The sequence below is a fragment of the Neomonachus schauinslandi genome, chromosome 12, assembly GCF_002201575.2.
Source record: "Neomonachus schauinslandi chromosome 12, ASM220157v2, whole genome shotgun sequence".
Lineage (NCBI taxonomy): Eukaryota > Metazoa > Chordata > Mammalia > Carnivora > Phocidae > Neomonachus > Neomonachus schauinslandi.
In genome coordinates, this window is record NC_058414.1 from 92,367,423 (window position 1) to 92,390,692 (window position 23,270).

At 43.2% G+C, this 23,270-nt stretch overlaps 1 protein-coding gene across 1 annotated transcript; it reads left to right on the forward strand.

The window, feature by feature from the left end:
- Positions 1-2,798: 2,798 nt before the first annotated feature.
- Positions 2,799-13,577, forward strand: NDUFB2 (NADH:ubiquinone oxidoreductase subunit B2). Its single transcript, XM_021692858.1, has 4 exons — positions 2,799-2,962; positions 8,767-8,908; positions 11,462-11,564; positions 13,497-13,577. Exons 1-3 carry the CDS (start codon positions 2,865-2,867, stop codon positions 11,534-11,536), a joined length of 315 nt encoding a protein of 104 aa, XP_021548533.1. The 5' UTR covers positions 2,799-2,864; the 3' UTR covers positions 11,537-11,564; positions 13,497-13,577.
- Positions 13,578-23,270: the final 9,693 nt, after the last annotated feature.

Below are 23,270 nucleotides of genomic sequence, written 5' to 3' on the forward strand. Positions count from 1 at the left end.
TCAGTGCATACAAACTACCCAAAACTTAGTGGCTTGAAAACGATAAAACTTAGTACCTCACAGTGTCTGCAAGTCAGAAATCTGGGTGCTGCTTCCCAGGTCCCCTGCTCAGGGTTTTGCATGGGCTGTGGGCATCTTGAGGCTCCCCAGGTGTGGGTCTGATGCCAAGCTCATTCACATGGTGGTTGGCACAATTCAGTTTCTCATGGACTGTTGGACCAAGGGCCTCAGTTCCTCAGGAAATTTTACAGCGGCAACAGAAAATGAACACAGGCTGTATTGAAGAGGAGAGAAATGGGCAACAGATATGCTTTAGTATGGGTAATTTGCTGATTTTTAAATTACGCATCTTAAAACGGCAAAACTTGATCTATAAAGTCATCTTAAGGAGAAAAGGCTATGGCTACTTCCTTGCCTGAGCAGGGAGCCCGATGCAGGGCTCGATCCCAGGACCCTGGGATCATGACCTGAGCCGAAGGCAGACGCTTAACCGACTGAGCCACCCAGGCACCCCCGTGGAATAGGTCCTTGATTTGGGGTTAGATGCTCTATGTTAGGTGATTTAGAGTCTGTCTTTTGTTAGCACTTGTCAGTTTGTTAACACTTGACTGGGAATTTGATTCATCATGTAGCAGCTGAGAGCTCAGTGTCAGGGCTTGGCATCCTTCCTCTCACCTTCTAAAATGCATCCTCTCAAATGGGGCGCTCATCTGAGAACCCAAAAGAAGCCACCCCAACCCCTCACTGCCATCATGCAATCTACAAAAAGCAGTAAGGGATATTTGCTCTGGGAGTTCTTAAAGCATGTCTGCAGAACAAACATGCATCACTGCTACATAGTCAAAATAGTTTACTGATGGAGACCCTATACTTTCTACAGTAAAAAAATCAGAATTTGTAATGCAAGACATTAAAGCTAAAGACCCCACAAGTGGTCTATAAAACAATATTGCTTTAAATACAGGCAAGCACTGAAGTTAAAACTTTTCTTTTGTAATTCAGCAAGAAAGATGGGGAAGGTGGATGGATTTTAATACACCTGAATAGGTTTTGGTACTAGGAAGGGAAGGAATAACAAAGCATAAACATTTCCTGAGTGTGTGCTGTGGGCCAGGTACTCTCTTAAATGACTCCCACTCAGATGGGGCCACTGATACTCAGAGACATAGAGTGACTTGTCCAAATTCATAGAACTATCAACTGGCAGTGCTGAGGTTTGAACTTTAGATATTTTGGCCCTTTTTTGGTTTAAGCTGTGCTTTTTTTTTTTTTTTTTTTCTTGGCCTTGACATCATAAATTCGTTCTTTGCTGGGATCAGGGAAGTTGTGTAGCTTGGGCAGTGAGCTCCCAAGGAAGGATGGAAAGCCCTGTCTTCCCAAATCATGAACTTCATATCTTAGTGGCTTGTACATGTAACTAGAAAGGGAAAGTGGTGAATGGTAGCTCAGAGAAAGCCACACTAATGTATCAACTAGAAAGTCAACTTTCATCCAGAAGATAGTGGATTCTCTCCTCTAATTTATATACCAACTTAGAAGTTAGGAGGGCAGGACAACAGGGGAGAGTCCTACAGGGCCAGAGGGATAATTAATAGGCTGTTCAGAATGCCACAGGGCAGCTCAGTAAATCATAAGCTTTACCTGAGCGTAACTCCAGGGAGAGAGGTTTCCCGTTACAGGGCACATGGAGACCCACATCTTGGCACAGAAGGACAGGTGTCAGTTATAGTTAAGGCATTCAAATCCCTACATTTAAGTCTACATTTCTGTCCATAAGTATCCCATTTTTCATGCATGAGTGTGAAGTCTTCAGTGTTTAGCTGAAGGATCATTTGATCCATTTCAAATTGAAATCTCCAAGGTGTGAGGCTGGCAGGCTAACTTTATATAATTTAATCAAACCTGGAACTTTTTAGGAAAGCTATAACCCATATATAAGACCCTAAGAATTTGCAGGACTGATGTGGGGTGGGTGTCCAGAGAAGCTGAGAGTCCATCCAGGATTTAATAGAAGGCAATATTAAGAGATAAAAGCCAAGAATCAGGGCTTGGCCCTGGATCAGGGTATTAGAGCACTGCGGAAACTGGAGGCCACGCTAAAATGCAGATTCCTTGGCCCTAGTTCAGACTGAAGAGTATCTGAGGTCGGGCTCCTTAGATGAACGTGATGCCATGAGCCCACGTACTGGTATTTGGGAACCATTGGCTGCCGGTCGGTAACCAAGTTTGCAGAACAACAGTAAAAACAATGAAGACCTTAAAGAAACCGTCGGGAGCCTCTTGCAGGAGAGGAGAGTACAAAAGACTAGCTTTGGGGGGCGCCTAGGTGGCTCAGTCCTTAAGCTTCTGCCTTCGGCTCAGGTCATGATCCCAGGGTCTTGGGATCGAGCCCCGCATCGGGCTCCCTGCTCCGCGGGAAGCCTGCTTCTCCCTCTCGCACTCCCCCTGCTTGTATTCCCTCTCTCGCGGTCTCTCTCTCTCTCAAATTAAAAACAAAAACTTTAAAAAAAGACTAGCTTTGGGAAGGTTCTGGTTTAGAGTGGGTCAGGCGGCCTAAAAGGGTCCGGAAGGCTGTTAACTCAGGAGCAGCAGGTAGAAGAGGGGAGGACGTGGGAAAACACCATCAAGATCAGCAGTCAGGGGGAGCGACAGCAGACTCAGCGTTGGTTTCTCAGCACACGCGCACAAACACAGGTTCCTGAAGCCGAGCCCGACGCCCGGACCCGAATACCGCTTCCCTGCCCACGTAAGTCACCTTTTGGGAGGTGGGCGGGCCGACGCAGTGACGTCACGAGGCGGGGCGCCGGGGGAAGTGACGTAGGAGGCGGTGGGGCCTGAGAAGTGCTATCCGGACGCGCGCTGGCATGTCGGCTTTGACGCGGCTGGTGTCTTTTGTTCGCGTTGGAGGCCAGTGGTTCAGAGGCCCCGGCTCGCGGGCGGCGGGAGGCAGTGGAGTTCGTCAGTGAGTGTTGGCTGGGGGAGGGGCCTCGCCTGCTTCTAACGGAAAACGCCGGTCTTCGGGACGCCCTCACCTTGACGCCGGGCACCTGGGGTGGACCGGGTTCCCGCAGCGACCTCCGCCCCGAGGCATGCTGGGACTTGGAGTCCGTCTCCGCGGCGCCGGGGCCGGGAGAGCGGGGGCCGTGGGCTCAGGGAGGTTTCTTGGCAGGTTTTTATGACCTGAGCCGAAGGCAGACGCTTAACGACTGAGCCACCCTGGCGCCCTCGCTTGGCGGGTTTTAAACTGTGTATCGGGTCACTCCGGCCCCAGGGGAGGCCTGCCCTAGGGAAATTCAGTTAATCGTGGAGGCAAGCTGGAGCTAATCTGGAAGCGAGAGCAGGAGGGAAGAACTTGTACCGTATGTTTCCGAGGCAAGGAGCAGCACAGGCGCCGCGGGAGACCTAGATACTATTTTTTTTTATTTTAAAGATTTTATTTATTTATTTGACAGAGAGAGACACAGTGAGAGAGGGAACACAAGCAGGGGGAGTAGAAGAGGGAGAAGCAGGCTTCCCGCAGAGCAGGGAGCCCGATGCGGGGCTCCATCCTAGGACCCTGGGATCATGACCTGAGCTGAAGGCAGACGCTTAATGACTGAGCCACCCAGGCGCCCCACCTAGATACTATTTTTTAAAGCAGTTTTAGGTTCACAGCAAAACTGAGCGGAAGGTACAGAGATTTCCCATAACCTTCCTGCCTCACAAGTGCATTGCCTCCCCCATTATCAGCGTTCTCCACGAGAGTGTAGAATTGATTGACACATTATCACCCAAATCCCATAGTTTGTATTAGGGTTTACTCTTGCAACACCAGAATTGAGAGCGAGCAAAAGAAGAGTCACCTGTGAAGTAGCCCAGAAATTCGACTGGAGAGCATAGTGCTGGGCTGCCAAGGGAAGGCACCTGCCAAAAACAAATTGGTAGTGCGGAGAGATTCAGTAAGGGCAGGATGGAAAATAGAACATTGTATTTTTACGGGTGATGTTCCAGGCCCCTTAGATCATCATCTGCATTTTTCCAAGAGGCAGTGAAGGGTCGTGGTTAAAAGCAGGATCCTGGCCCCAGACCGCCTCAATTCAAATTTCACCTCTGCCACACTCTAGCTGTTTGGCCTTGGAAAAGTTTCTTGATTTCTAACTGCCTCCGTTTTCTCAGCCGAATGATGGGGATAATGTCAATTTCCAGGGAACTGAGTGAATAAGAATTCTGTAAAGCATTTTAGGACAGCTGCTGCTGCCTAGTAAGGACCTTACCAGTATTGTTTAACTGTTGTTGTTAGGGAACTGAGACTCAGGAACGTTAAAGGAGTGACTTGCTTAAAGTCACATGTCTCTTAAGGCTGTGGAGCTGGGACAGGTGTGGGGTGGAAAGAAGGAAAAGGCCTGCGTGACCTAAACAAGGACAGTGATGGAAAGCCACGAGCCATAGCCCTTGACCCTGCATGGGAAAACTGGGGAGTGCTTCTCTTCACTGAGGTGTTGTTACTTATGTAACACACCTTATTATTATCACACACAGTTGTGTGATAATTAAGTGGATAGGTATGGAGCATCTTCCAGGTGCCAGGGTCCTTTCTAGGTTGTAGGGATAGAGCAGAATACAAGAAAGATAAGGGAGCTTCCATCCTGGAGAGGACACAGGTAGAAGAGAACATGTTTAGGTACTGTTAAGTGACATGAAGAAATAAAGCAGGGGATTAATCTAGAGAGTGCCTGGGATGGGGGTGGATGGGATATTGTACTTAGGATGATGTGGCAATGCAGGCCTGATAGTGATTTGAATAGGACCTGAGTGATAAGTCAGCCAAGCAAAGATGCCAGAAGGAGCCTCTGACAAGGAGACTGCAAGTGTTGAGGCTCTGAGTGCTGATGATGGACAAGCAAGCCAGTGAGGCTGAGCAAAGGGGAGAGGTAGAGGTGAGGTCAGGGGAGGGGTGGAGGCAGGTTAGTGACAGCCCTGTAGGGATTTTATTTTAAGAATGATGGGAAGCCATTCGAGACTTTGAAGCAGGAAAATGATATGATCTGGTTTCACTTTATTTTTTAAGTTTATTTATTTATTTATTTTTAGTAATCTCTATACCCAATGTGGGGCTTGAACCCATGACCCGGAGATCAAGAGTCACATACTCTTCTGACTGAGGCAGCCAGGCACCCCTTTTTATCACATATTTTTTGATATGATCTGGTTTATGTTTTAAAATTTAACTTTCACAGAGTTATGATGCATTTTTGTTTTTAAACTTGACACTTAAAAATCCTGGGTTGGAATAGCCATTATTTCTTGGGATACTGTTTCTTCCCCATTCTGTTTTCTCCTTATGGAACAGGAATTGGGCATATGTCAACTTTTCTCATGCTCCTAACCTCAGTTACATTTTCTGATTTCTAGAAATTGTTTTTGCTGTTTTTAAACCTCTTTGTTCTTTATAATGAGTTTCTTTTTCCTTGCTCTTAATTTCACACTGCTCCACACTCAGCGGGGAGTCTGCTTGGGATTCTCTCTCCCCCTCCCCCTCTTGTGCACTTTTTATCTTTCTCTAAAATAAATCTTAAAAAAAAAAAAGATTCTCTCTCTCTGCCCCCCCTTCTAAAAATAAAAAAAAAAGATTTCCATCTTGCAGTCAGTGGCCCACTTTCTTTCGATTACATTTCTTTAGAGAGAGAGTGTGAGCAGGGGGAGGGGCAGAGGAAGAGAGAGAGAATCTCAAGTGGATTCTGTGCTGAGTGTAGAGCCCAACCCGGTGCTCGATCCCATGATCCTGAGACCATGACCTGAATCAAAATCAAGAGTCATTTGCTTAACCTACTGAGCCACCCAGGCACCCCTCTTTTTTTTTTTTTTTTTTTCTTTTTAAAGTAATCTGTCCACCCAGCATGGGGCTGGAACTCAAAACCCCAAGATCAAGAGTCGCATGCTCTACCAACTGAGCCAGCTAGGTGTCCCAGTGACCCACTTGTTTCAAGGAATAGTTAAAACAGCATGTCACTCTAGCAATAATGAGATGTGGAGTTCCTGGTAGTGGGTTTGAACTATAATTCTCAAATATTTTAATGCATTTAACTGATGGGCCCTTATAACTAGATTGTATCTAAAACCTATCAAAGAGGAAGCCTGTTGTTACAGTATATTGAATTCCCATCCCCATGGTTTGTTTGTATAATACAGTATTTATATGCACAGATAGATCCTGAAGACTGTTAAATAGAATTGGCATATGATGGCATTACAGAAATAGTGTGATATATTCTTCAGGTTGTAAAGCAATGATGCTTGAGGGAGTCTTTTAAAAGTAATGTGTGGTAGAGGCGCCTGCGTGGCTCAGTATGTTAAGCGTCCGACTTTGGCTCAGGTCATGATCATCCCAGGGCCCTCCATATAGCCCCGCATCGGGCTCTCTGCTCGGCAGGGGGCCTGCTTCTCCCTCTCCCACTGCCTGCCACTCTGCCTACTTGTGATCCCTCTCTCTCTCTCTCTCTCTCTCTCAAATAAATAAAATCTTAAAAAAAAATAAAAGTAATATGTGGTCAGGGGCATCTGGGTGGCTCAGTCAATTAAGTGCCTGACTTCGGCTCAGGTCATGATCTCAGGGTAGTGGGATCGAGTCCGACATCGGGCTCTCCACTTAGCAGGGAGTCCGCTTGTCCCTCTACCCCCCCCCCCCGCATGCTCGCTCACTCAAATAAATAAATCTTAAAAGTAATATGAGGTCACTATTTTTAAAAAAGATACATATTACTCAGCCATAAAAAAAAAATTTGCCATTTGCAACCACATGGAGTCAGACAGTATTATGCTAAACAAAATAAGTCAGAGAAAAACATATGATTTCACTCATATGTGGAATTTAAGAAAATAAATGAGCAAAGGGGGAAAAAAAGAGGCAAATGAAGAAACAGACTCTTAACTACAGAGAACATACTGGTGGTTACCAGAGGGGAGGTGGTGGGGGAATGGGTAAAACAGGTGATGGGAATTAAGGAGTGCACTTGCTGTGGTGAGCACCAGTTGTAAGGAAGTGTTGAATCACTGTATTGTACACCTGAAATTAATATTACACTATATTGTAACTAACTGGAATTTAAATAAAAACTTAAAAAAAAAACCCATACAAAACCCTCCACATACATACATATGCAAAAATAAAAGCCATCTCATATCATCCATAGCTAATTATCAATATTTTATGTAGAGCCTTCCAAAGAAAAGTGTTAATATATTGAATAAATATTTACATAAAAATGAAACTATCACTTCACTGTGGTATCGTGCTGATGGGAATTCTAATTAAGAACTGTCTTTGGTTCATAAAATGAGAAAATTATTAATATTGTTTGTTTATAGGCTAGGCAATACATAAGAGCTTAGGCTTTGCCTCCAAATAATACCCTGATGTTTTCATTTGTAAACACTAAGAACCATAGGATCTGTCTCCTAGGGTTATGAAAATAAATGATAATGCGTGTAAAATGCTTCGTGTGGTGTACGGCACACGGCAGACACTCAGTAAATGATAACTGTTCATAACCTTTAAGAGTGGGACAGGCTAATAAAAAGGGTAGGAGGTAATACGTATCAGGGACCATAGATGTATTCATGTTCACAGATCTACAGTGCATTTTGAAGAAATGTTAGTGCAGTTTTGGTAGTTTTTGCTGCACAAAAGAGCACATTGTTTTACAAGCTGTTCTTAAATTTGTGAATACATTTTCTGTGGAAATTCTCTTTAAATTCTTTATTTTTGTATAGTAGAATATGTATAGCTGCTAAATAGAACTTGACAGTAATGCCATTAAGTACAAATTATATTATTTAAGTTAGATTCAATCAATAACTAATTATAATCTAACTGAATAAAATGCAGACCTCATGGATTGTGTCCCACAATTTGTCAACAGAATCTAAATGGAAAAAAAAAAAAAGTTGTTCCTATTTACTCTTTAAGGCTCTTTGCTTTGTTCAGGACTATTAGCTTATTCAAAAGGATTTGCTGGTGCAGTTAGAGCATGCGACTCTTGATCTCAGGGTCATGAGTTTGAGCCCCACATTGGGTGTAGAGATCGCTAAAAAAAAAATTAAAAAAAGATTTGCTGAGTTCTCCTTCCCACGTAGTGTTCTTTATATTAAGAAAGACTGTAATAGGGCGCCTGGGTGGCTCAGTTGGTTAAGCGACTGCCTTCGGCTCAGGTCATGATCCTGGAGTCCCCGGATCGAGTCCCGCATCGGGCTCCCTACTTGGCAGGGAGCCTGCTTCTCCCTCTGACCCTCCCCCCTCTCATGTGCTCTCTGTCTCTCTCATTCTCTCTGTCTCAAATAAATAAATAAAAATCTTTAAAAAAAAAAAAAAGAAAGACTGTAATAGAGCAGAGGACATAATTTGCCTTTGAAACAGATATGGCTAAACAGAACAAGATTAACTTCCTGATTTGTTTTCCGAGCTAAGCTAAGTGCCCAACTACTGCAGGTTCACATCCCTTAACTGAAACTTTGGGGCCAGTAGCCCTATTTCTGCTGTAAAATCCATGAATATTCACTAAAGGGAAATAATCGTCTTTCATCCTTGCAGGCCAGTTTTTGCTGCCAAACAAGTTTAAAAGCAAGCTTATAAAAAAGGAGTTTTGAGGGATTAGGGAGCTCTGTCATCCTGTACTTCGTGGAGGAGATGAGAAATGTTAGATTTAGTTTCTAGCTGGAGCTCAAAAGTTTTGGGTGACTTCAAACTTAGAAGAGGTACCGAGTCGCATGACATCTTGTTCTGTCTTGTAGTGCTGGTAGCGTGCATATCGAGCCACGGTATAGACAGTTTCCCCAGCTGACCAAGTCCCAGGTGATCCAGGCCGAGATTTTCAGTGGGACCATGTGGTTCTGGATTCTCTGGCGTTTTTGGCATGACTCAGATGCTGTGCTGGTAAGTGCAGGAGATGAATTCTAATATATTAATAAAATATTGTAACTAATTAGATTATTACTAATATATTAATAGCTTAGCTTTTTTTTTTTTTTTTTTCCTCCTCCCTGTTTGTAGACCATTTTTCTATCTGGATATATCCCTTTACCATGTTGTCTTTGTGTACATGCAGGAATCCTGTTATTTAATGGAATACATTATCTCTGACCTTTCCTATCACAGATGCATATGTAGGTAGTCCATCTCTTATGGCTTCTGTAGGTTGCCATATTTGGAAGGAAGACTAGAAACAAATTGTTTTACTTTCTGAACCAGGGGTTCATCGGTGGGTTAAGTTTCACACTTAAATTTCTTTTTTTTTTTTTAAGATTTTATTTATTTATTAGAGAGAATGAGAGAGAGCACATGAGAGGGGTTATGGTCAGAGGGAGAAGCAGACTCCCCGCCGAACAGGGAGCCCTATGCGGGACTCGATCCAGGGACTCCAGGATCATGACCTGAGCCGAAGGCAGTTGCTTAACCAACTGAGCCACCCAGGTGCCCCACACTTAAATTTCTTTAAATGCACCTCACAGGAGCGCCTGGGTGGCTCAGATGGTTAAGCGTCTGCCTTCAGCTCAGGTCATGATCCCAGGGTCCTGGGTTCGAGCCCTGCATCAGGCTCCCTGCTCAGCAGGGAGTCTGCATCTCTCTCTCCCTCTGCCTGCAGCTCCCCCTGCTTGTGCTCTCTCTGTGTCAAATAAATAAAATCTTTAAAAAAATAAAAATAAAAATAAATGCACCTCACACCAGTCAGAATGGCTAAAATTAACAAGTCAGGAAACGACAGATGTTGGCAGGGATGCGGAGAAAGGGGAACCCTCCTACAGTGTTGGTGGGAATGCAAGCTGGTGCAGCCACTCTGGAAAACAGTATGGAGGTTCCTCAAAAAGTTGAAAATAGAGGTACCCTACAACCCAGCAATTACACTGCTGGGTATTTACCCCAAAGATATAAATGTAGTGACCCAAAGGGGTACATGCACCCCGATGTTTATAGCAGCAATGTCCACAATAGCCAAGCTATGGAAAGATCCAAGATGTCCATTAACAGATGAATGGATAAAGAGGATGTGGTATATATATAAATGGAATATTATGCAGCCATCAGAAAAATGAAATCTTGCCATTTGCAACGACATGGATGGAATTAGAGGGTATTATGCTAAGCGAAATAAGTCAATCAGACATGTATCATACGATCTCACTGATATGAGGAATTCTTAATCTCAGGAAACAAACTGAGGGTTGCTGGAGTGGGGGGGGGGTGGAAGGGATGGGGTGCCTGGGTGGTAGACATTGGGGAGGGTATGTGCTATGGTGAGTGCTGTGAATTGTGCAAGATTGTTGAATCACAGACCTGTACCTCTGAAACAAATCATACATTATATGTTAAAAAAAAGATAGTAGGAAGGGAAAAAAGAAGGGGGGGAATCGGAGGGGGAAACGAACTATGAGAGACTATGGACTCTGAGAAATGGGGAGGGGGTGGGGGGATGGGTTAGCCTGGTGATGGGTATTAAGAAGGGCACGTATTGTATGGAGCACTGGGTGTTATACGCAAACAATCATGAAACACTACATCAAAAACTAATGATGTAATGTATGGTGATTAACCTAACATAGTAAAATTAAAAAAAAAAATACAGAGGACTGAAAAAAAAATTCTTTAAATGCTGAATGTCATTTAGTCTGTCTAGAGGCCCAGGGCAGCCAGATTGGGGTGGGAGAGATGTGGGTTAATTTGTCTTAAGGTGAGAAGTTAACTAGTGGTAACTTTCTAATGTGTCATTAGCCTTGACTAAGCTTTTATGACTTTTACACAGACCCTGTTCTCTAGGAAGTTAAGCCTTTAAGCCATTGAAATCTGTGCTTGCTGATCCGGATAGGATAGGAAAAAAATCTTCAGTGTGCACGTCTTAGACGCATCATTTCTCTTAGAACTTCTCTGTGCCCTTGTCATGCAGTAGAGAGCTGCTTAGTGTCTGTGAATTGGCAGCACATAGTCACCCCTACCTCATTGTAGGTCAGCTGTCAGGAGGATATGTGGCTGCTTGGCCTGAGATGAGGATGCCTCCAGATACGTTCTAGATCAGGACTGAAGATGCACGAGCCCACTGAGGCTCCCAGATCTCTCCCGGGTTGGCAGCAATGATAGGTCATTTTGAGACATTCTGTTTTACCAGGGCTTCAACACATTGTCGAGATGTGGGCTGTCTTTGAAGTCTGTTGTCTGCCTTCCTCCATCACAAACACATACTGAAATGCTGGCTCAGCCTGGTGGCTCCAAAATGGGTCTTTTAAAATTCAGGCCACAGCCCATATTGAGCAAATTGAAGAACAGTTGGACAGTCAAATAGTTAAAGTAGTAGAATTTGTTCCTGTGACTTGTCAAGGGCTGTGTATGTGACAGCCTTACCATATATATATATGTGTGTATATATATATATATTTTTTTTTTTTCTTTTAATTCATTATATGGAATATTTACTTTTTTTTTAATGGTTGTCACCAGGGTCACTTTCCATATCCAGATCCTTCCCAGTGGACGGATGAAGAACTAGGTATCCTTCCTGATGATGAAGACTGAAAGTGTAGATTAAACTCTTTGCAAGCAGGTATGCCCCAAATTCCTTTTTAAAGTTTATCTTGTGTCGATTAAAATGTTTGACTTTATGATGGTCTTGAAGGTGGTACATTTTCTTTTTTTTTTAAAGATTTTATTTATTTATTTGAGAGAGAATGAGATAGAGAGCATGAGAGGGGGGAGGGTCAGAGGGAGAAGCGGACTCCCTGCTGAGCAAGGAGCCCGATGTGGGACTCGATCCTGGGACTCCAGGATCATGACCTGAGCCGAAGGCAGTCGCTTAACCAACTGAGCCACCCAGGCGCCCAAAGGTGGTACATTTTCTAAAAGCATGGAGGACAATTAACTATATCATGTCTAATTTCTGCCTTTAGTATTTTTGTATTTGCTGTCTTCCTCCCACCCCCTTCTTTTGGTCTCATCTTCCTTTTCACTGTTTCTTTTAAAAAATTTTCTTTTCCTGAGTTGTGTTACAATTTAGGGTCCCGTTTAGCCATCTATTGATCAAAGACTTAAAAAAAAATTTATTCCTTTTCTAAAAATTTTATTTATTTGAGAGAGAGAGAGAGATCACAAGTAGGGGGGAGGGACAGACGGAGCTCCAGGCTCCCCGCTGAGCAGGGAGCCGAATGCGGGACTTGATCCCAGGACCCTGAGATCATGACCTGAGCTGAAGGCAGGCACTTAACCGACTGAGCCACCCAGGTGCCCTCCACCCTGAGTGTCTAAATGGAAAGTTCCAGCATATGGGAATGTTAGGATATGGAATTGTATGGAAATTAACCCTAAACACTAAAAGGTTATGGCCCTTTCATTTTTCCAAATTAGGAATCAGTTTTTCTTCTTTCAAAAGGAAGGTACTAGGAGTAGGTACTAGAAAAGGGAGTCTCTTTTCCCACAAACCCCTCGGAGTCAAGATATTCTTTTTTTTTTTTTAGATTTTATTTATTTATTTGAGACAGACAGAATGAGAGAGAGCGAGCACATGAGAGGGGGGAGGGTCAGAGGGAGAAGCAGACTCCCTGCCGAGCAGGGAGCCCGATGCGGGACTCGATCCAGGGACTCCAGGATCATGACCTGAGCCGAAGGCAGTCGCTTAACCAACTGAGCCACCCAGGCGCCCCCGGAGTCAAGACATTCTCATGCAATGTTTTTAAATTAATCATTGCACATAAATAATTGCCATCACTCAAAATGCCTTGGGAATTGTTTTATTTATTTATTTTGGGGAATTGTTTTAAAGGCCAGGAAGCATTAAGGAAAAAGTGTTCCTATTACATCATATTGTTGGTATTGTTACTCTAATTTTAATTAGAAGTAGCTTATTAACATGGACAGCAGTTTTGGGGTCTTTAGGGAGCCAGGGGGATGAGAAAAAATGTCACCAAAGGGCAGGCAGCAAAGCTGTGTTACAGTCTGTTCCGTGTCTCTGCATTTACTGTGGGTCAGTCAGAGCCCCAGGCCCTGCCAGGACCCTGCTTCCCTGTGTAATACGTCTGCCGGCACTAACCTCTCCTCTTCCTGTGATTTCCCGGTATTCTCACACATGGTCGTTAATATTTTATTTTAAAGAGGAGGCTCTAAACCCTTTGAGAAAGTAAGGTGCCTTTGCTTCTCTAGAAGACTACTCCCAGGGCGCCTGGGTGGCTCAGTTGGTTAAGCGACTGCCTTCGGCTCAGGTCATGATCCTGGAGTCCCGGGATCGAGTCCCGCATCGGGCTCCCTGCTCGGCGGGGAGTCCGCTTCTCCCTCTGACCCTCCCCCCTCTCGTGCTCTCTGTCTCTCATTGTCTCTCTCGCAAATGAAGTCTTAAAAAAAAAAAAAAAAAAAAAAAAAAAATTTAGAAGACTACTCCCATAATCCGTGTTCAGTGAATGCTTGAATAATGGAATGAACCAAAATTATGAATTTGAATGATTGAAAATAAAAGTACTTAAAGCTTTCTACTTTTGTTTCCCTGCAGGAGCCAGGTGAGAATTTCGAGCAGTTACGGACTTCATATTGTACATGGAAGTTGTAAAATTAAAGTGTTTCGGTCAATAGTAAGGAACTGAGTTTTGGATGTTTCTGATAACGACAGCCACTCTTTATGGATTATTTCCTGTGCCCCCGGCTGCTGTCCTAATTGGGTACAGGCCCTTTCAGTGGGTCCTCGGGGTTATCCTGGGGTGGAGACAGACATTAGCTCCACTTACCAGTGAAGTGATTGAGGCTGAAGCCGATGAAGTGACTTTGCCTGTGGGTCACACATGGATGAGGGGCGACATTGGGTCTGACCCTGCACTTACCTGCAGTGCCAGACTGCCTTCCTCCTAGTGAATATTTTAGTCACACGTATGTTGACAGTGCGAAAACTCTTGCCGTCTCTCTACTGCTGGCGCCATCTCGCCCTGATTCACGGAGGTTAGAGGTCCGTGCAGTCCAGCGCTTGGGTATTTGTGGATCTCTTGTGGGCTGGGCATTGTGCTGAGTGGCCATTTGTGGACCCAAGACACACGTCTAACTGGGATTTCTTAGGGCTGGAGGAATGGGAGGTATGGGTCAAATAGGCTATTCCACTTTTTCTAAAATGTGTGTGTACTTTGGAACTTTCTGTAGTGTCGCAATTCTGAGTAGGTAGGACAGAATTTTCTTTTATCCACAGATAAGAATCTGCAGTATAGAGTGGCTTAATGACTTGCCCAGCAGCATAACTGTTCATATTTTTAATTTAGGCTCTTGACCACTGAAGTGTTGGGAATACAGTGCTGAATAAGACAGATGATTCAGTTCTTTTTTTTTTTTTAATATTTTATTTATATATTTGACAGAGACAGAGAGAGAGGGAACATGATAGGGGGAGTGGGAGGGGGAGAAGCAGGCTTCCCGAGGAGCAGGGAGCCCGATGCAGGGCTCGATCCCAGGACCCTAGGATCATGACCTGAGCTGAAGTCAAACACTTCATTGACCGAGCCACCCAGGAGCCCCAGATGATTCAGTTCTTAAGGGATCTAGATTTTAGTAAGGGAAGACAGACACAGATTGATTATATGAGACTTACTAAGTGCTCTGAAGGAAAGCACATGGGGTCATGTGCTAGAGATAGGTGGGTACTGGTCTTTGGGGGGTGGAACCTAAACGAGGAGGAGGAGCCAGTTGTGCAGGAGTCTAACGGGAGCATGCTCTGGGGACAAGGGACAGCAAGAACCAAGGTCTGGGATGGGACCAAGGTCACTGTTTCAGGAACACAAAGTCCGGTGGGGTTCCAGCAGGAGAGGAGATGGGAACTAGATGAAGCTTAGGTCATGGTCGCAGGTTTAGGTTTTATGTCAAGTGCAGTGAGAAGCCTCTGGCAGGCTCTGAACGGGGTCATCCTTGAGTTCCCACTCCGCTTTGGTTCTCGGTTGTCAGAGTGGACACAATGGCAGCGAAGTGGAAGCCAGAGGCCCAGTTCCACCCTCCCCACTGCCAGCTCCTGGGCCTGACGCAGCGGTGCTAGAGACACTTCTCTTGGTTTTGTTTACTCACGTGGGTAAGAGGCAAGCAGTCTCCTCCGCTCAGCTCAAAATATGGAAGCTGTTTAAAAGGCCATCTCTGTTCTGTACCTTTTGGGTCAAATTTTTGTTGTCTCCCTCCAGCCAACAAAGTGTTTTATTCCTGTGTACTCACTGTAACTGTGAACTCAAGGAAGATCATCCCATTAGCTCTTTTCCTTAGAAATCATTCAGAGTTGCTTGATTGGAACTAAAGGTAACTTTAAAAACAGCAGTCTTCTAAACTCAGCGGCCTCCACATACTGGATCCTCCTTTTCATACCTGGGCTGTGAAACCAATCTTAGCTGATGCAGAAGTTGTCCCCAGCCTTCTCTCTGAGTAACAACCTCCACCCTGTCACGTTTGACTCAAAGCACCCAGGGGTTGGGGCACCAACCCTGAGCAGTCGCAAATCCGGGTATCACTTTTGGCTCCCCCAAAACCTAATAGCCTACTGTTGACTGGAAGCCTTATCGAGAACATAAAACAGGCAATTAACATGTTTTGTATGTTATGTGTATTACATATTGTATTCTTTTTTTTTTTAAAGATTTTTAAAATTTATTTATTTGAGAGAGAGAGAATGAGAGAGAGCACATGAGAGGGGGGAGGGTCAGAGGGAGAAGCAGACTCCCTGCCGAGCAGGGAGCCCGATGCGGGACTCGATCCCGGGACTCCAGGATCATGACCTGAGCCGAAGACAGTCGCTTAACCAACTGAGCCACCCAGGCGCCCTACATATTATATTCTTAAAGCTAGAGAAAAAAATTAAAATCCTGAGGAACAGAAAATAACTTATAGGACTATACTGTATTTATCAAAAACAATCATGTATAAGTGGACCAGCACAGTTCAAACCCATGTTCAAGGGTCAGCTGTACAGCTTATGGGAAAATAAAGTGAGCGAGCCCCAAAGAGATGTTAAGTACATTTGACTGACGGTTATATATAGTTGAATAGAGGAAACTCAGGGCTTACAGTGGTCCAGGCACTGTGGTAAAAACTTAGCATGTGTTAATTCTAATGTATTAAGTGCACATTCTTTCCATTTTATAGATGAGGACACTGAGCTATAGCCAGGTGACTTGTCGAAGGTCATACAGGTAGGGCTGAGGTTCAGATCCTGAGTGGCTGGCTGGCTCTAGGCTGAGTCAGATTATCTGAGAGTCAGTACAGCATATGTAAACCTTTTGATCATGACCTACTCACAAGTAATTTTACATTGTGACCTAGAGTACATGCCTGTGTGAGTGTGTATGTATATAATCCAGTTTTGTGAAACAGTACTTACCTGTGATACACACTGATACTTTCTCTTATTCTGGTCTACGTACAAGATGGTTGATCGAGACTGATTTTACTATCCACTAATGGAACTCAACCTGCAGTCTGAAGAACTGGCACAATGCTTAAAGAATTCAGGCTCTGGGGTGCCTGGGTGGCTCAGATGGTTAAGCGTCTGCCTTCGGCTCAGGTCATGATCCCAGGGTCCTGGGATCGAGTCCTGCATCGGGCTCCCTGCTCCTTGGGAGCCTGCTTCTCCCTCTGCCTCTCTGTCTCTAATGAATAAATAAATAAAATCTAAAAAAAAAAAAAGAATTCAGGCTCTGGGAGAACTATATAACCGAGACAGCAGGTCCAAGGATCACAGCCCCTGATAAAATTTCGACTAGTAGGGTAGTAGGTAGGGTGCTAGAATTTTATCACAGTAACGAAAGTGTTTATGTTCTGGTCTAAATTTTAAAGAAAACCTCTTGTAGAATAATACATTCTTAAAAAATAAGGCCCCAATCATTCTGTTGTAATCATGTATGAAGGTTCTTTAAAAATGAGTTTCTCAAAAAAAAAAAAAAAAGCTTCTATAATGTTTGTACTACAGAATTACATTTTTTTAAAAAATATTTTATTTATTTATTTGAGAGAGAGAGAATGAGAGAGAGCACATGAGGGGGGGAGGGTCAGAGGGAGAAGCAGACTCCCTGCTGAGCAGGGAGCCCGATGCGGGACTCGATCCAGGGACTCCAGGATCATGACCTGAGCCGAAGGCAGTCGCTTAACCAACTGAGCCACCCAGGCGCCCCAGAATTACATTTTTTAGATGAGAAAGGTAGAGTTCAGAGAAAACACTTGTCTCTACAGAATTTTATGATTAGTTGGAAGGGGCATGAAGGCCAGAAACCAGATGCCTCAACTAATGTGCCATCCTGAACACTTTTCTGTTCCTTCCTATAGTTCTGGGACAATAAGGTTTCCAAGTGAAGTTTTAAAATGGTGTACTTCTCTTCTGGAAACTGCCCAGTTATCTGACATAGCTAGAAGTTATTTTAGGGGTCTTTCAAACTTGAGGTCATGAAATCACATGCACAAAATCAACTCACTGGGGTGGCCAGTATTTTTAAAAAACAGTATAAAACACAATGAACAGTTTCAAATATATATGTCTTTGTGTACATTCTGTGTTCCCACAGAAAATGTACTGGAAATTGTGTCCAAAAAAAAAATTGAAAGATACACTTTTAAGGGGAACTTCTCCAGATGAGACTCTTAACTCTAATGACTCAATTACTGCACCCACTTCAACTGAGCACTGCACGGGATCAGTCAGGTCAGTGTCACAAAGTATTTGAGGGGCATCACCAACACTGGACAGAAGGCTGTCCCCACCACAGGAGTGCAGCTGGTACAATGTAGCAGGCATTCATCCTGACAGCTTACTTTACAAATATTTTTCATACGAATAACTTCTACCTACCCAGCAGTAACTGACAGGAAACAAAAGGCACATTTCTCAGTCTCTGCATTGCCTGGAGGAACTGTCAGCACCCTACTTCCGTTGTCAAATGTGATAGTGCTAGAAAAAGAATCTTGATAAAGACTTCTCCATGCAGTCAATCTTTATTATAGCAGTATTCGCATATTCACATCAAGTACATAGAACTTTTTGCCTTTTATATAATACAGAGTTTTTAAATAACTTTACACAGAAATAAATCTCTTCAATCTGAATTTCAGCTATTTTTTTTTTTTAAATTCTCCATGCTTTCTATCCAAACTGAACAATATTTTCCATTGTACAAATTTACATGAGAAAAACTCCAAAGTACAAATGAAGGGACCTGAGCAGGAAAGAACCAAAGTATCAAGAAGTGGGTATGGGGAAGAATTAAAAAAAAAAAAAAAATTCAAGCAAACATTGAGGATTAAGGGACAACAGGGAGACATCATCCATTTGACTGAAAATAAATGTCTTTTTTTATGAATTGAAAAATAAGCTTTAAAAATAGTTACTCCATTGTAATTTTTGCAAAGCAGGTATAAAGAGGTCTGTGGACAATTTAAAAGTCCCCATTTTTTTTCTCTGGGCACACCCCAGACTCCATGAGAACCTTTTCAATGCTTGAGTGGAACTGAAGTGAACTAAACCCAAACCTTTGGCAGCAAGAGAGAGAGGAATGTGTATGTGAATCGCCTTTAGGTTTGGAGTGGGAAACCAGGAGCCATTAATTCACTGCGGTTAAAACACGAAGGATTTCCCTTTCCTCTCCCTTATAAAAGAATTGTCCTCAAACCAAGAAGTAAAATGAAAAGGGGAGTGTTTTCCTTTTTCTTGGTTTAAACTAAAGAGCAATCCTAAATACTGACCTAGGATTCAAAGGGGACATATGTTGAGGAACGGTCAAATTCAATCCCCTGATCAGCTGTGCGCTCCTAAGAAGGCGACCGCTGAGTGAGGAAAGGGTCAGAGGGTACAGCCAACAAATGAGATCACCACAAAAACATACCACTGTGATAGAGTCCTTTAAATCAGGCAATACCATGAAGGCCAAATGAAGACCACAACCTGTAGCATGGCCAAAGGAAGAACAGAGGACCCAATGAATGCGTTTCCAAATGAAGGAGGGCAAGGGTAGAGCATACACCCAGACACACACAGACACGCACGCACGCAAGCACACTCCTGTATGTAAACTAATATGACACGAAGATAAATAAGACATAAAGGTTAGCCACTTATGTTGGTAATTAACATGAATAAAAAGGCATTATATGTTTACATAGCTGGTTTTAATCAGCTATGGAACATATACAAATGTATTAGGAAGGAATGTTTTTTTGAAAAAACTGTTCACAGCTTAGAAGAAAAAGCACACTTATTGCACTCTTACATTTTATTTCAGGTAATTATAGTTTATTTCCCATGGTCCCATCACTTTTTCCCTAGCCCCAGACTTACTCCCACACCCTCCCACCTCCCATTTTGGTCCACTTTCTCTACATTTGTGCCTACTCTCTGAGCTCTGTTGCTTATGCTATCTGAAGTTTCTTCCACTGAGATACATGTGGGTTTAACACACAAATGCAACACAGAATAATTTTCAACACAAAACTGCTCCTAAGCGACTTATAACCCCCCATCCCCACCCCTGTAAACGGAGCCCTTACCCTGCTGCATCTCTTCAGCCGACTTCCTGCCCAATTCCCTACAGACTGTGACGGGAGCGAGCTGCTCAGGAGTGCGGGACAAGGTGCTCAGCCTGCCTGAGAGTGGCAGATGGCTCGCACAAATCTTTTGTTTGATACTAACACGAATAAACAGATTTCAGTTGTTTGCCAAGAGTACTTCAATCTACAGAATTCTTAAAAAACAAACTCATCACACACACACACAACGCACACACCAGATACACTGGCTATGTCCTCTTGCACAACTGGTTATAGCACTGTAATTAGTCAAAACAGAATTACGTTAAATAAAATTATATATTTTAATAAAACTAAACATTTTAATAAAACTAATTTAGTAATTAATAAAACTAACAGTTGGGTAGAGGGGCGTCAAAGGGGAAAAAATAGGATTAAAAAATTAACAGCTTGAGTTGTGGATGTTGAAATAAAAGATCTACTTAATCACTCTGACAAACCATCCCTATGCATGTTAAAGCACTGTTCCCTTACTTTAAGATTTTAAGACTTAACGATTCTGTCCTCCTCTACCTTAAAAATCCTGATAGAAACCATTAATTACCTTTTCCACCAATGGCAAAATTTAGGACTAAATTCCAATTTCAATGTCTTTGCCCGACCAGAAGTAAAAATAAGTTCTCTGAAAACAACAAAACTTACTCTCAAGTGTGCTGATAAAACAAAAATCTTACCAGTATTTTCAATTTTACCATAGCTAGCAATACACTGGCCACTTCATTCTCCTCTGGCCAATATAAAACTCAGGCAGAGATGCGACTGCACTCCTTGGTGCTCAACAACCTATGGGCATCAGCAAGACAACTCCGAAAAACATCTAGAGAGCTTGCTGAAGACAGTATGCCGCCTTTCCTCAGGGTGGCAAGAAATGCAACAAGACAGAAAAAGCACACCATGGAGTGTGTCCAGTTCACAGCCACCGGCCACGTCATTATTCCAATGCCCCCTCATAAAGGGGACCCCAGAGACCCCATCTGGTCCCCAGAGCACCCTGAACAGCATTAGCAGGACAGTCCCACTGAATTTGCAAACATCCTGGGAGGCAAGTTTACATTTTAGACTCTGGAAAATCACTGTTTAGGTTTGTAGCAGTACTCTGGAAACTGACAAAATCAAATTCTGTCCTCTACATTAGCTTCCTCCTTCTCACTCTTGACAAGTGTTTGCTGCCCAGCACATAGTACTTCTGACCCCCAAACTACAGCAATTCCTTAAAATGTCTGTCAAACATTTCTGTTATATAAAAAAGTTCCATGCTTTGAAGAACCTATTGGAGTAGAAAAAGATTCTCTAGAAATGTCACTGAACTATAATTTTCAACCTAGTTGCTCTATGTGATAAATATATCTGACTCTACTAGGGATTATGTGCTTTAAAAAAATAATTTTGTTCACTGAAAATTTACCTATGTGTGTTCTCTTTTTAAATGTGATTTTGGCTATAAACCCTTTAGTGCATTTGTCTTTGCAGTCTAAATTGCACTCTAAAAAATATTAACACAGCTGAGTTGGACCAGGGTGGCTTCTCTCTTTGCAAATCACTGATTTCTGCTAAAATTTAAGCTTTTTTTTTTATTGCATCGTGAAGGCACAGTAAAGATCATTTGGCAAATTGTCAAGGTATTTTTCTAGAGCCTCACCTACACCATGTCAATGTACGACCTGTAAGCTATTTACTGTTTATACTCACAGTAAACTTTCCGTGTCTGGTTACTTTTTTTTAATAGCCTAATGGTTGGAATCTGCTAGTCCCAAGGTGCTGATTTTCTAGCGCTAACAATGCCAACTTGGACAAAGAAGAGAATCGTGTGGAATCATTCTACCCTCCTAGCTGGGCAGTCTCTTGATCGGAGGATCTGTGCATGTGATGGAGCTGTGGTTAACTCATCAGGAAGACGTGTGGTCTTGCTAAGCCTATTGAAAATTAAAACTGTTATCACTGTTAGTGAACTGTTACCATAACTGCTTAATTTCATGCAACTGCCTTAAGGTGGAGATTCTGAAACGTACCCTGAAACAGATGCTGGCACCACTTGCAACAACACTTAGAAACCTGGAGCTACATTTTTCAGAAAAGTCCTACTGCTGGAATGCATAATGCCCTTTAGAACAAAATGAGAGTGCTCAAATACAAGTACACGTCAAAGTTAAAATCTTAAGTCATCTTCATGTTCTAGAGCTCCGGACTTTTCATATCTTAAAATAAATAACTATTCATTACCTCATTCTGAGGAGGTAGTTTTTCGAAGGGGTCACCTGAACCCTGCAATGTGCTTCCAACTAAAGCCGGCTGGGGTCGGCACAACGCTGGGGAGCGGGCGCGCAGGAGGGGCAGGTGAGGTCCTGGGAGCGTGGGCAGCAGTTCGAGCACCAGCTGCTGACTGCAGGAGAACACCGCGTGCTGAGCGAGCTGGGACCGCACCAAAGGAGAACCTAGCAAGTATTTACAGAGTTTCCAGCGGACAGTGCTGAAGTCTTGATTACCTCTTTGTAACTATGTAATGCTCTTTCTCTTCCAATACCAACATAAATATAACATGTACGTGTTACACGGCATTTTATCTTCTAGGATGCCCCAGTATATCCTACAAGATCATAAGTGCAATCAGGGACTGGATGTTCAGGAACCAGAATTTGACAGCTAGACAGAATCTTCTTGTAAGGTGCATATAAGTACAAATGATCACGTTAGATTTTCTACTCACAAATCCCTTTTATAAACTACTTTTGGTCAATGTCATTTCAGTGGCAAAAGTACTAGACCCTAAACTCTAGTTTGTATGACAAAAAGTCCATCAGGAATACTACATATTTTGAAACAATCTTTTATGTCTGCTCTCAGATTTTTCAGAAGGCTTCGCCTCTTCTTACCCAAGATAAAACACGCTATAGAAGGCACTGCAGCCACTTTAAGGAAAAGACAGGTAACTACAACCTGACAGGCTAGTCCGCGAAGCAGCCACACACTGTCTATACAAATTATTCATAAAGTGCTTTGCACAAACAAGGACTTCTTCCTTGTATCTTCTTAGGAGCTCAACAAGTCTATCTGTAGTCTAAACATCAAAACATAAGAGGAAACCCCTTTACCATGTCATTTGTAAACTAGAGAAAAAACTATTTGATGGAAAAAAGGGATGAGAAATACTAGAATTTTATTTTTTAAGGGCTCTATAAAAATCTCTCAAGAATACCCTGAGCCTGGCTTCTGACTGGGCACAGCTTCATCTGAGACCAAGTCTGCTCCCCCTTTTCAAGTGAGACAGCAACCTATTCTAAAGAGGATGGAAGAAGAGAAGTGCCGGCCTTCCAGCGCTAAGCTTCCTCCATCACTAGGGCCCGTGCTTGCGGGGCTCCTTGCCCCCGGGGCTGCCCTGCAGCCGAGCTGCCAACCCAACGGCAGGCTCCAACGGCTCCACAGGACATGCCTCTTGTTCAAACCGAGCTCTCTCCGATCTTGGTGAAGGGAAAGCAACCAGTTTTAAAAGCATGACTGGGGACACATTTAAAAAGAAAAATACGCACAAGACGCTCTTCAAATCAGCACCAATCTTCGCAATTTCTGACTTTTTTAAGAAACTGCCCTGCTCACGTGGGACTTAAGAATACAGTGCTTTTCAAACTCATTAATAACTTCAGGATATTTTCCATTTTACTAGGACAACCTTTCACAGGTCTGTACCTCTCATGTAGGCCTTCCTCTGAATACAGGTATTTTAGTAAAAAGCATGGAATGGCAGTGA

Coding starts and splice junctions, on each gene's coding strand:
- NDUFB2 (XM_021692858.1), top strand. CDS start 2,865: ATGTCGGCTTTGACGCGGCTGGTGTCTTTTGTTCGCGTTGGAGGCCAG. Junction 2,963..8,766: donor GGAGGCAGTGGAGTTCGTCA/GTGAGTGTTGGC, acceptor TCTGTCTTGTAG/TGCTGGTAGCGTGCATATCG. Junction 8,909..11,461: donor ATGACTCAGATGCTGTGCTG/GTAAGTGCAGGA, acceptor GGTTGTCACCAG/GGTCACTTTCCATATCCAGA.